This window comes from Tupaia chinensis, unplaced genomic scaffold, assembly GCF_000334495.1.
Source record: "Tupaia chinensis unplaced genomic scaffold, TupChi_1.0 Scaffold000054_1, whole genome shotgun sequence".
NCBI lineage: Eukaryota > Metazoa > Chordata > Mammalia > Scandentia > Tupaiidae > Tupaia > Tupaia belangeri.
In genome coordinates this window covers 3,353,724-3,367,029 of record NW_006159512.1, presented here as the reverse complement: position 1 = coordinate 3,367,029, position 13,306 = coordinate 3,353,724, and the positions used below count along the sequence as shown (strand labels likewise).

Below are 13,306 nucleotides of genomic sequence, written 5' to 3'. Positions count from 1 at the left end.
TATCACCATGCTTTTTTTTTTTCTTCTTACTTTGCCAGAGACTTGCAGGGGAGGGGAGGAGTGAGAACACTCTGTCATGGGGGCAAGTTCATGCCTTAATCCCATCTCTCTCTCCTTTTCTGGATTTTGAGCACACACATGCATCCTATGTCATTAGTCATATGGGATCCTGGCACTTCAACCACCACATCAACAGTTGGCCCCACCATCCTCTTTTTCAATACAGTCATAGTCTGTTAACGTGCCTAGATGTCAACCTCCTTGAAATTGGGCACTGTATTCTATTGGTGTCTATGTCCCTTAGTATCAAAATATTTATTACATACTTAAAGTTTACTCTTTCCAAATGTAATCATTCTGTTTTCTCCAACTTAATATTAAGGTGGTAAAATTTCTTACTCTAAACAAGTACAGAATATTTTTTAATATTTTGAGAGATTTTTGATATAGGGTGTGTGTGCTCACCAGAGAGACAGAGAGACAGAAAGCAAGAAATCACTCCTCTTCCCTGGGAGGATGGCCGCTGGCGCAATCCCTTCTCCAATCTCCTCTTGGGATTTTGGGCACTCACGCACACCTGCCTGGTGTGAATTTTAAGTCTCCAGTTCCAGGACTCCAACCATGGTCAACTACATGGGATCCAGCAACAAAGTCATTACACCACCTGCTGGTCCCCAAGAATATTTTATAAATTTTGCATCTCAGAGCAGCTATCATTTCTATTTCTCTCATCTTTTAAAATATGCTCATTCAATCCTCTCTCTCTCTTTCTATTTATTGACTTTTTCTCCTTTAAGCTGCTTTTTGCTTTCTTCACTTCTTACAAGCTCTTTGATTAAGATTTTTCTTGTTCTTGGCTTTAGTTATCATTAATTACTGATGAATCCTAAACCAGAATTTCCTAAGAAAACACTACAGACAACAAATTCAACACACTCATATCTCTAAAACTCCTTGTTGCACCTATATTATATCTGGATTACTGGTGTGCCCTGAGCTAGAAACCTCAATTACTTTCAACTCTTGGTCTTCTTGATTTAATCTCTGATTCTCTTTGGCCTTCGTCTGTCTCTACTGATAATTCCCTTATCACTGGCTTGAAATAACGCCACTTCTTTCTCAGTGTTCTTTTTGCCTCTACTCTCTTCTTCATCTTCTCTATAGACTGTATAGTTTTCAGTAAATAAATTTGGTAAGTCGGAAACCTGCTCATTCTCCCCCACTTGGTCACCCCAAAAGTCTTCATGACTTGCTGTTACCTATGAAACAATGCCCATATATTTACACTTATATTCTTGTCCCTCTCACACCTATCTTACAGTAGTGTGCTGGTAAATGTTTAACAACTAGATCTTCAGAGGAGGAAATCCCTAGTTCATGTTCATCGATTTCTGTGGTGTAAACACTGTCATCATAGTTCATTTCAAATTAGTCTGAAGTCATCAAACACCGAACACAACGGAGAAGAAATACACACAGTTGGTTCTCTTGAGCAAGAATAAACAGGCTCCAACACAAACTGTTTAGTGCAAAATCTGATTCTCTTTACCCTCACACCATGCATTTTCCTTCTTCTGGGTTTAGTACAGAATATCTCAGGCATGTAAGTGAGGTAGGAGCAAGATCTCTGGCTAGACAGATAGGATAAGGAGTCCATAGGATAGAAAATATGAAGCAAGATGGGGTAACTGTAGTCAAGCCATTAATAGAAATCATTTATGCCTCTCACTAGAAATCAGTTATTAGCTCTCACTGCTTGCTCACACAGAATTGCTTACAGCCACTATAGTGTTGGGCCTGCTTGAGAAGTCTACTTGGTCTGCTGAGCTCACTTCCTTCTCAATATAATATTACAAGGAAGAAATATGAGGGTCTGTTCTGCTTGAGAGAAGTTAGAACAACAAAAACCATTTATATGTCCTCGAAGAGAACAAAGAGCAAGCCTGCTTAGCTCTGTTGTCAGATAAAATATTAACTACCGAGATCCCTGGTGCCAGGGAGTGTAGGCTGTCAACATAATTGATTACCACACTTATTAAGAGAAACCTTGTACTTCCTTGAAGAAACATATAACAATGACCCCTGCCCCTGCTTTGGGAGAGTAGTCAAGTCCCCCTTCCACTCAGCTGGAAGCTTTCTCTCCTTCCCTAATAAACTTTGCTTACTGTCCTCTCTGCATTTCTTTCTTTATTTTATTTTATTTATTTATTTTTTTTAGAGGTTATTGTCTTAGGGTATGTGTGCTTGGCAGAGAGAAACAAAGACAGTGAGAGGGAAAATGAGAAATCATCCCCTGGGGGGATAGCTATGGAAAAATCCCTTCTCCTCCCAGGATCTTGGACACCCACGTGGGCACACACAACCAATGTGATTTTTAAGCCACAGGATCTGGGACTCGAACCACCATCCACCATACGGAAATTCAGCGACATTACTACACCATCTGCTGACCACTTTTTGTCCACATTTCAAATTTTTCTTCAATGTCAGACAAGAACTAGCACAGGTTGGGTCTGATCACCCAGCACTCTCATGTCATAAGTACTACTTTTTAAATATATATATATATACACATTTTTTTTGAGAGGTTTTTGCTATAGGGTGTGTGTGCTCGTCAGAAAGACAGAAGAGACAGAGAGTCAGAAAGCGAGAAATCATTTCCCCAAGGGGGATGGCCATGCTGCAATCCGTTCTCCTCCATTCTCCTCTCAGGATATTGGGCACACACGCACACGCGCCCGGCATGAGTTTAAGCCACTAGGTCTGGGACTCGAACTGCAGTCTACTACATGGGAGTTCAGTGACAGAGTCATTACGCCAACTGCTGGTCCCAAATATACGTATATTTTAAGGAGGTATAATTCTAAAAGAGTTAAAAAGATGACTCATGTATATTTATTTATTTTTAGAGTGAGGTCTTTGCTATAGGGTACATGCACTTGCTGGAGAGAGAGAGAAACAGAGAAAGCAAGAAATCACACCCCAGGGGGATGAACACGCTGCAATCCCTTCTCTTCCATTATTCTTTTGGGATGTTAGGCATGCACACACATCCATCTGGTGTGAGTTTTAAGCCTCTGGGTCGGGGACTTGAACTGCAGTCAACTACATGGGAGTCCAGTGATTTTTTTAATTTTTGTCAGAGGGTGCACGTGCTTGCCAGAGACAGGAAGAAAGAGGGAAAGCAAGAAAGCACCTCTCAGGGGGTATGGTCACATCACAATCCCTTCTCCTCCATTCCTCTCTCCTTTCAGGATTTTGGGCATGTAAACATGTGTACTTGGTGTGTTTCTCAGGCTTCTGGGTCTAGATCTTGAACTGTGCAGTAGATCGTGTGAGAACAAACCCCCTTAACCACCAGGCTACAAGCTGGCCCAAGTAATGTCATGTTAATGAGTGAGCCAGTTTTATGTTCTATCACAGAAAGAATGCTGAGGCATAATAAGTGAAATAAAAGTGGTTTATATGAGTCGGGGCTTAGCATAAATTATTAGGATGATTAAACTCTGCTTTCTAATATACTCATCCAAATGGCAACCAAAAATGCTGGTATATGTGCCAAAGAGAAGGGTAAAAAGAGGGGAAGTTGCAAGTTGTTTGTTAAAAGTTACATTGGTCCAGGGCCAGCTCCATGGGTTGGTGGTAAAGGCAGCCAGATCCCACACGGCCAACCACATGGTTTGAATCTCAGCCTCCAAGGCTTGAAAATTACTCTGGATGCATGTGCATGCATCCCAACAGGATGGAGAATGGAGAAGGGATCACACCATGACCGTATCTGCATTTGGAGGTGCTTTCTACCTCTCTTTGTCTCTGTCTTTCTCTGGGGAATACAAGTACCCTCTGTCACATTAAAAAAAATGATATTGGTCCATTAAAACTCATGCAGGCAATTGAAAGGCTATACTTTATTTTTTACATCATGAACTCAAAAGCACTGGATAAAGAAAGGGTCACATTGGGAACTGTATGGCCATGCTGCAATCCCACCTTGTCCATTTTCCTCTTGGGATTTTGGGCATGCATGCATATCTGCTGTGATTTCTCTTTTACTTTACTTTTTTTTTTAAGAATAATTTAATTTTATTTATTCATTAATTTATTTTCATTTGATCAGAGAAAGACACACAGACAGAAGGAAAGTGAGAAAGCAAGGCACTAGGTCTGGGACTTGAACAGTGGTCGGCCATGTGGGAGTGTTAACCACTATGCCACCTGCTGGCCCCACTGCTGTGATTTTTCAAGCTGCCAGGTCCAGGACTGGAACCACAGTTGACCATGTGGGAGTCCAGTACCCTAACTACTCTGTCACTTGCTGACCCCAAGATGTAATTTAATTTTAAAGCACTACTGAATGTATGGTGACTTTGTGACATTATGTATTCTCTCAATCCAGGGAAAGTAAAAATGAAATTTTGTTATCTTTTATTTTCACAAGGAAGATACTTTAATTACAAACATTAACCTGTGGGGTTCCTTGCTACTTATTATTTTGTAAAGGAATTCACGTTTTTTTGTTTGTTTGTTTTGGTTTGGTTTGGTTTTTTTGAGAGGTTTTTGCTATAGGGTGCTTGTGCTGCCAGAAGGACAGAGAGACAGAAAGTGAGAAATCACCCTCCTCCCCCAGGAGAAATGGCCATGCTGCAATCCCTTGTCCTCCATCCTGCTCTTGGGATCTTGGGCACGCATGCACATGCGCCCGGTCTGAGTTTAAGCCACCAGGTTCAGGACTCAAATCGTGGTCAACTACATGGGAGTCCAGCGACATAGCTATTATGCCAACTCCTGGTCCCCACATATTGCTTTAACCAGCTGCTGTTTACAGAAGCTAAGATCTTTCATTCTTCTGTTCTTTTTCATAATTGTATCCCACCTTCTTGAAATATTCTTTTGTGCCTACTGTATCAGGCACTCTAAACATATTAGCTTTGCTAGCTTGGTTAATTGCCGGGGACCAGCCTCTGCGGGGGTGGATTGACTCGGAGGCGGCGCTGGAAAGGAAGACTGAGGCCTTGGTTCCTTTTCATGCACGTCCTCAGCCGGACACCCCCAGAGATTGCTCTCTGAGGAGTGACCCTAAATCTTAGCATATACTAGGAGGAGCTTATGAACATGTACAAACAATAACGAAATTTAACAACTTTTAAATGTAAAACTGAACGATCTTACTAACAAACCTTTTTAATATTTTAATAAAATTTAAAGACCAATAATAAGAATAACTAAAGCATGTTAATTTAACAACAAGAATTATAAGGAGGACTCAGAGGGAACCAAGCAATATGTTTCTATGAGTCTATGTTTAACACTGGATTTATAGTCTTTTATATAAATTTACTTTTTTAACTCAGGTGCATTGTATTGGTTACATAGTATGTAATTTTGTGAAACATTTTTTACTTTTGTTTGGTCAATTTTGGCTTAACAGTTTAGAAAACCAGTCAATTTATATAGAAAATGAAGATTTTACTCAGTTTAATTATTAGATTTATTTATTTATTTATTTTACTCTGTGAATTTCTTTAAGGACATAACACACATTAAGATTTTAGCCATGATTAATGATCTGACAAAAATTCACAACTGACAGAGTAATTTGGCTATATATGTCAGTTTAACATAATAGCCTACTATTAACTCTTGGGAATTTTAAATTATTTTGGAACACAAAGTATATATAGGCATACAAGTACATAACATTTATATACATATATTATATATATATAATATATATATACATGCACATACACATATATGTATATATGTATTAACTTAAATAAAATATTAAGAAAATTAGAATTACTTAATTTGACAAAGTCTTTTATTTTTATCCAACATATAAACAATAAGCTTGATTGATTTAATAACTTCCTTTTGGATGTTTCAGGGGCCCTCTGTAAACATCCAAAAGTTACTTTGAGGTTAAAGATCCTCTGTTAGGGGAACCAGCAGTTAGCGTAATGGCTATGTCGCTGGACTCCCACGTAGTCGACCGCAGTTCGTGTCCCGGACCCAGTGGTGTTATTAGATATTTATTATGTAAAGTGTAACAGATAATACTAGCTATTTTATTAAACCAACCATATTAAGATAAACATGCTGTTGTTTGATTAATAAAACCTTAGATGAAATATATGTTGGAGATTGCGAAGATCTTTACTTGTTAGTTATTATTATTATTATTTTATTTATTTATTATTATTTTTAAATTATATTTGAAGCCATCTCATTTATTAAAGTTATACAAACTTGAGAAGCACCTAGACTAATTTTTATGAGCGCTTTTTTTTATAAACCAAATTGAATAGAATACTTTAAGGCCTGTTTTCACATAGACATACAGCAGGACATATTACATGCATAGACACACACACACACACACATCAGGATTACAAGAGACAATTTTCCTGGGGTTATTTTGACATTGATACCTTTTGAGAATGAATGAATGAATAAATAAATAAAAATAAATCTAATAATTAAATGAGTAAAATCTTCATTTCCTATATCAATTGACTGGTTTTCTAAACTGTAAAGACAAAATTGACCAAACAAAAGTAAAAAGTGTTTCACAAAATTACATACTAAGTAACCAATACAATACACCTGAGTTAAAATAGTAAATTGATATAAAAGACTATAAATCCAGTGTTAAACATAGACTCATAGAAACATATTGCCTGTTCCGAGTTCTCCTTATAATTCTTGTTGTTAAATTAACATGCTTTAGTTATTCTTATGATTGGTCTTTAAATTTTATTAAAATATTAAAAAGGTTTATTAGTAAGATTGTTCAGTTTTACATTTAAAAGTTGTTAAAGCAAATTTTGTTATTGTTTGTACATGTTCATAAGCTCCTGGTATATGCTAAGATTTAGGGTCACTCTTCAGAGAGAGATCTCTGAAGGTGTCTGGCTGAGGACATGCATGAAAAAGGCACCGAGGCCTTAAGTCTTCCTTTCTAGCGCCACCTCCGACGATTCAATCCACCCCCACCGAGGCTGGTCCCAGGCAGTTAATTTTAATAAAAATCTCCTAGGCATACAGCATCACAGGATTTCGAGGGTTTAGTATTTTTCCTGTGGTCAAATAGTGAAACAATTCACAGAGCTAGGTTTCAAATCCAAGGCCTTGATTTCAGAGTCAGCTCTTCTAATAAATTAGACGGACTTATTCTCATCTTTGAAATAATACCTCTACTGTAAATCAGTCTCTGACTTTCTATATTCAAAAGTGATCCTGAATATAATAGCTACCATTTATTGAGTTTAGTATATGCTAGGCATCTTTTATAACACAAGCATGTGCTGGGGAGAGCAGGTGGGTGTGGTGGTTAAGGTTGCTGGACTCTCACATCGCCAACTGTGGTTCAAGTCCTGAACCTGGCAGCTTGCTTTCTCACTTTCTGTCTCACTTGCTTTCTCTTTCTCTCTGTCCCTCTCTGGTCAGATTAAAATAAATAAAGTTAAATAAAGTAATTCTTCAAAACACACACACACACACAAACATGTACATATATGCACAACATTTTCTTCCTTTTTGCAGAAAATTTCAGTTAAATTATATGCATAATCTCATTTAATTCTCAGACAATTCTGTAAATTAGATAGTATTGTCTCCAACAGATGAGATAATTGAAGCCCATTGTAATTAGTTTGCCCAAAAACATAGCTGTGAAGTAGCTGAGCCAGCATTTTTTTCTCTAATTGTGCGTATTGAGTGAGACAGAGAGAGAGAGATGGACTCATTGCCACAATCCTTCAACCTCCAGTAGTTTTTGCCATAGGGTGATTGCCACCACACCCTGGTGAGGCAACATTTTTAACCAGAGTCTAATGACAGAGCGCAAGATCTTAGCAGCATGAATCTATCTTCCATGCTAGGCTATTAACGCTGATGATAGAAATAGTTTATTTTGTTTTTGTTTAGGCAACAGTATGTGCTTGAATTAAAGAGGTCAGTTTGAGGTAGGGTCAGCAGGACCGTAGTCATTCTGAAACCAGTTAAAGCCTCTGATAGGAACAATCTAAATAAGTGCCAAGTCATGGGAAGTCTGTTTAAAAATGGTCAGATTAGAACCCAGGAATGGGTATTTGGAAAAAACAAAACAGGAATCAGGATAATTGCTCAAAGGAAAACAATTAACTTTGATTATAGTAAGGAATGATTTCCATGTACTTGTATCTATAAATACTGAATGCATGCTGAGCTGAGCTGCTGAATTTTTTTTTTTTTCTTGAGACAGCTCGTGGTACTTGCTGGTTCTCTCTCTCAAACCCGTTTTCAGAAATAAACATCCTTCATCATCAGACTCTGACTCTAGTGTCACTGACTGTGAGTAGAAGCGGCTGGACTTAGTTTACCAGAAACAGAACAGTGCCTTGTCTTTAGTGCATGGTAATAGTATGTAAACAGTCAACCCACACATCTATTGTTATAGTCTCATCAGTGAGAAATAAGAGGAATACCAAACATAACCAAATGATAGGAGTTCTTTATTAATAGGCCGGCTGGCTGTAGGAGGACTCCTGTCTCTCAAAAACCCTGCAGCCCTGAGTAAAAGGAGAGGGGTGCTTATAAAGGCAAAGATCACAATCAGTTTTGGGTTGTGATGGTGATTACAATGAAAAATGAGGAGGGGTGAAGAGGACAGGGAGTGGGGTTCCCATGGGAAAGCAGTTACAGAAGCTTAATCAAGCAGGTTAATAATTTCTAAGGGCACTCTTCAGACCTTTGTTTAATGGTCCGGATGACTCAGGGCAGGGGTCTGGTGACTGGTAGTTATTTCGCTAATGAACATCCAAACGAAAAGGTTTTGGACTAGTTAGCAAGAACAGTAAGACTATTAATCACTCTATTTACTCTGGGCAAAAGGAGGAAACAAGTATAATGTAAAGTTCAAAGATGGAACATCTTTGCTTCACTATCCTTAACTTTTACTAAAAAGGGTCAGATTGTTGAATGTTGTATAACCTCCTCTCCCCCCTCCACGTTCTGATAAATCCCTCAGGGATAGTGCAATTTTTTTTTTTCAGGTATCATTGAATGGTCACTTTCTATTAAAAAATGTTGGTTTGGAGTTGAGCGTGAGGGAGTTGCAGAATTATAAGTTTTCTCTATTTCAATGATTTTTCCTTTTCGCAGAAAATTTCAGTTGACATTTATATACCTATTTCTTTAGCTACAACATTCTAAAGAAATGGGTAATACTGATAGATTAACCTATTTTACAGAAGATTAAAGTGAGGTAAAAAGTAAGGACATTAGTTTCTCAAGATGAATATGGCTAGAAAATACTGGAGCCAAGACTTGAACTTAGGTCTTTTAATGTCTGAGTCCTAGACTCTTATACCATGTCAATTTTTACTTCCCTTAAGATAGAAAAAAAAAAAAAACAGTTACATTAGAAATCATTAAGTTACGGCAGCAAAGAGAAAGCAGGATATTTTACAAAAGCAGAGGAAACCAAAGGAAGAATATGAGGAAAGCAGAGTTGGTCAAGCGAGGAAAGTAAGCAGAGCAATCTGTGCAGCAATTAAATTCTAAGGAAACGAAAAAGAGAAGTACAGAGGATGGAGAGGAAGAACCCACCGATGCAGACGGGAAGAAGCGCAAAGGGCCGTGGAGAGAGAATTAAAACCCAAGAAGGCCCCGCCCCTGCCCTGGCCCCGCCTCTCGGCCCGCCCCGGGCCCGCCTCTCGGCCCGCCCCGCCCCCCGCCTCCCTCCGGCAGCCAAGATGGCGTCCGCGGCGGCCTCGGCGGCCTGAGCGCGATGCTCGGAGTCCTACGCGGCGGGGACAGCGGCGGCGGCTTTGGCCTCGGCCGGGGCCTCGAGTCTTTCCCGGGCGTGAGCACTCAAGTGCCCCTCCTCCGGTTGGGTTAGCCGGAACAGAGAGGAGACGTCCACGCAGAGAGGAGGCAGTGAGCAACAGAGCGAGAGCGCGGCGCCTTCCACCCCGGCACCATGGCTGGAATAATCAAGAAACAGATCCTGAAGCACCTCTCCAGGTCAGTGAGAGCCTCGGGTGTGGGGGCCAGTGCACCTCTGCCCCAGCCTGTACCGGAGTCGGCCTGCGGCCTAGGAAGCGGTGGGGGCTGGCTGCTGTGAAGGAGACGACCGTAGGGCTTTCAGCTCCCCCGGGGCAGAGGTCGCGGCCCCGACCGCCCTGCGGCGTCAGGGCTGGCCTCACCACAGCCCCGGACCGGTCCTCCCGGGCCGGCCGGCGGAGCGCCGAGGGCAGCTGGGGAGGCGGCGAGCTGGGACCGTGCCCGGCGCGGCGTCGTGGGGGCGTCCCGGACCACTCCTGGGCTGTCCTGCGCGGAGGCAGGAGATGGCGTGGCGTGCCCCAGCTGCCTGGTGGACGTGGTGGCCCCGACCCGAGCTCGTGTTCGCCCCACTCAGCGGTTCCGTTAACCGAGGGCGTCTGGCGCAGTGTGGACTCAGGGCGGAGGCTGCCTTTACCGTGGAACGTTAAATAACCTTGTGATTGTTCGGAATTGCCCCCACATCGCGTTCCTGCCCTGATGCATCAGAGGGTGTGCCTGTTGGCACAGTTAGGATTCATTTTAGGTAAATTACCGGAGTCCCTCCCTTCGGCGGGTTGTTTCTGGAGTCCGTTTAGTTTCACGTCATTCTTACTAGACAGTTTTTTTTATTTTTATTTTTTATTACTGTTTTTCATCTGAGACCCTTCAGTTCACGGAGTTAACATCTGTGGTGACTAAACCCAAGACATGTCATTCTTTCCATTTCATAACGCGGTTTTAGTCAGAAACATGACTCAGGAAAGCTGGCAGTTTGTTACTGCTCTTGGCTTCTCCATATTTATCAAGATCCAGGCTAAATGTAGGATCTTATTGCAAGTTGTTAACAGTGAATTCAGAGCGCTTGGTTATCCCTTAATCTCCTCGCTGCGAGTTAATGAATTACTTTGAACTGATTTTAGTTCAAGCCTATCACATATTCAAGTATAATGATAGCTTTATATACTAAACATAATTCTTGATTCTCCAGATTGTTTTCTAACACATGTTGTAGCAGACCAATACTTCTGTGGCAGGCGAGAATTCTACCACTGAACCACCCATGCTAGACCAATACTTCTGTGATTCAGCAAATGTGTTCCTCACTTGCAACATTGAATACAATATAGTAAAGCTTAGTTAAAAAATACACATTTCTTAAACAATATCACTAATAGGAAAGTTTATTTTAAAACTGTGTAATATTAAACTGTCTTATTTTGGAAGAAGGTTTTATCTCTATTTTTAAATTTTTTATTTAGGTAAAGTCAAGTCTGACTTATAGGAGATGTCCTCCAGCTTTTCTCATATGTACATAGCTAGTACAATTGTAAATGCTGAGGAGAGAAGTTAATTCAATCAATTAGTGCCTAGGAGGTTAGAATTTAATTCTCTTATAGAATTCCATTTGAGAGGACCCTTAAAAGTTACTAGTGGATTGGCTCTGTGACATGGTGGTTGAGGCAGCTGGATTCTACATGGACGACCCTGCAGTTGAGTCCCAGGCCAGCAGCTTGGGAAGCACTCTAGGGACATGTCTGTATATACTCAAAATCCCAAAAGGAGGGGGAAATGAAGAAGGGGTTGTATTGTGACCATCCCCCATTGTGGGGAAAGTGTTTTCTCTTCTTCCTTTCTGTGGTGAGCTAAGATACCCTCTGGCATTGATGGAAACAGTAACCAAAAAAAAAAAAAAACCTAACATATACAGGATCGAGTCTTTTACATTATTTTTAAAATCTATATGGTTTTTTTAAGAGAGTTTTTAGAAATTATTTTATTTAACTTTATTTTAACTTGACCAGAGAGGGAGAGAGAGAGAGAGAGAGAGAGTGAGAAAGCAAGGAATCAAACTGCGGCCAGCCATGTGAGAGTCCAGAGCCTTTAACCACCACACTTGAAACTTAGTTTTTTTTTCCTACAGAGCATGTGCACTCACCAGAGAGACAGTGATACATTCCTTTGGGAGGATGGCTACACTGCAATCCCTTTTCCTCCATTCTCCTCTTAGGGTTTCAGGCATGCATGCATATGCACCCAGTGTGAGTTTTAACCTGCTGGGTCTGGGATTGGAACTGCTATCAGTAATGTGAGAGTCTAGCAATGTAATTATTAAGCCATCTGCTGGCCCCCTAATCTGCGTGGTTTCTAATTGCTCTGTAATAAACGGTAATGAAGACTTCATTTTTCAGTTATTTCATGTTTCAAAAAATTCTTAACTTCAGTGATTGAAGAGTATCACATTTAAATTTTTGGTTTATATATTAAACTTAACATTATTGCTGTCATCTAAGGAAATTGCAGTTATTCCTATGTGTAAAGGCAATTCATAATAAAACAAGATGGGTGTTGTAATAAATTATAGTTATTCAAGTAGAAATGAACTTTTGAAATTAGCTGGATCAAGTTTAATTTTGTAGATTATCAAGTAGGGAGGAGTCACTATATTGATAGTGGTCTGGAATGCAATTAAATACAATTTAACAGAAAATACTTAGAACATATAACTTACTAATAGCCATCTCATGTGATTCGTGTCTTCAACCTTTGCCATCTTCTCAAAGGAGGGTTTTCTTGACCGTGCAGTTTAAAGTTGTGAACTGCCATGCCTTCTCTTTTTCTGGCTGGCTTTATTTTTCTTACAGCATTCATCCTCATCTGTAATATAGATTTATTTGTTGTTTGTCTCTATCCACTTGAATGTAAACTCCATGAGGGCGGTTTTTGTCCTGAGGCTGGCATATAGTAGATACTCTACAACTATTTATTGACTGAATAAAGAGCATAAATGAGCTGACTCTCCCTTGTATTGCTGTTCTTTAATAATACTGACTGTATGTCATTAGTATTGTTGGGGATAACCAGCTTTCTTGTGGTTTTAGAAAGCATCGGGTAGTTGAATCATTGAATAAATGTGGTACCTTTGATGTCCTGGAAAGGAAAAATCAAGAAAATGACCTCGTTCTTGTAGGGTCTTATAGAGGGAGTCTTCCAGTAAAGAAGACAAGTAGGCATCAACAGAATAAAGAGTATTCACTGTGAGCCTTGAGACTGCAGTATTGTAAAATTGCAAGATTAAAACTAGCTTTGCCCAAGGGCCAGCAAGTAGCATGGTGGTTGAGGTCCTAGACTCCTACGTGTTGACTGCAGTTTGAATCCTGAAGCTGGTGGCTTTAAAATCATGCTGGACGCATATGTGTGCGTGCCCAAAATCCCAGGAAGAGAATGGAGGAGAAGGGATTGCTGTGTGGTCATACCCAGGGATGTGATTTCTCTCTTTCCC

The 13,306-nt window shown here is 40.2% G+C and overlaps 1 protein-coding gene across 4 annotated transcripts in view; it reads left to right on the top strand.

Moving 5' to 3' along the window:
- The first annotated feature begins 9,827 nt into the window (after positions 1-9,827).
- BLTP3B (bridge-like lipid transfer protein family member 3B) overlaps positions 9,828-13,306 on the top strand; it is a 110,125-nt gene continuing 106,646 nt past the window's right edge. For 3 of the 4 annotated variants that reach the window (XM_006141376.3, XM_014591725.2, XM_027775668.1), the window contains exon 1: positions 9,828-10,008. In XM_006141376.3, coding sequence (XP_006141438.1) covers positions 9,965-10,008 — 44 coding nt within the window. In that variant the 5' untranslated portion in view covers positions 9,828-9,964. The remainder of the gene's footprint in view (positions 10,009-13,306) is intronic. The other variant, XM_006141377.3, reaches the window with a different exon arrangement.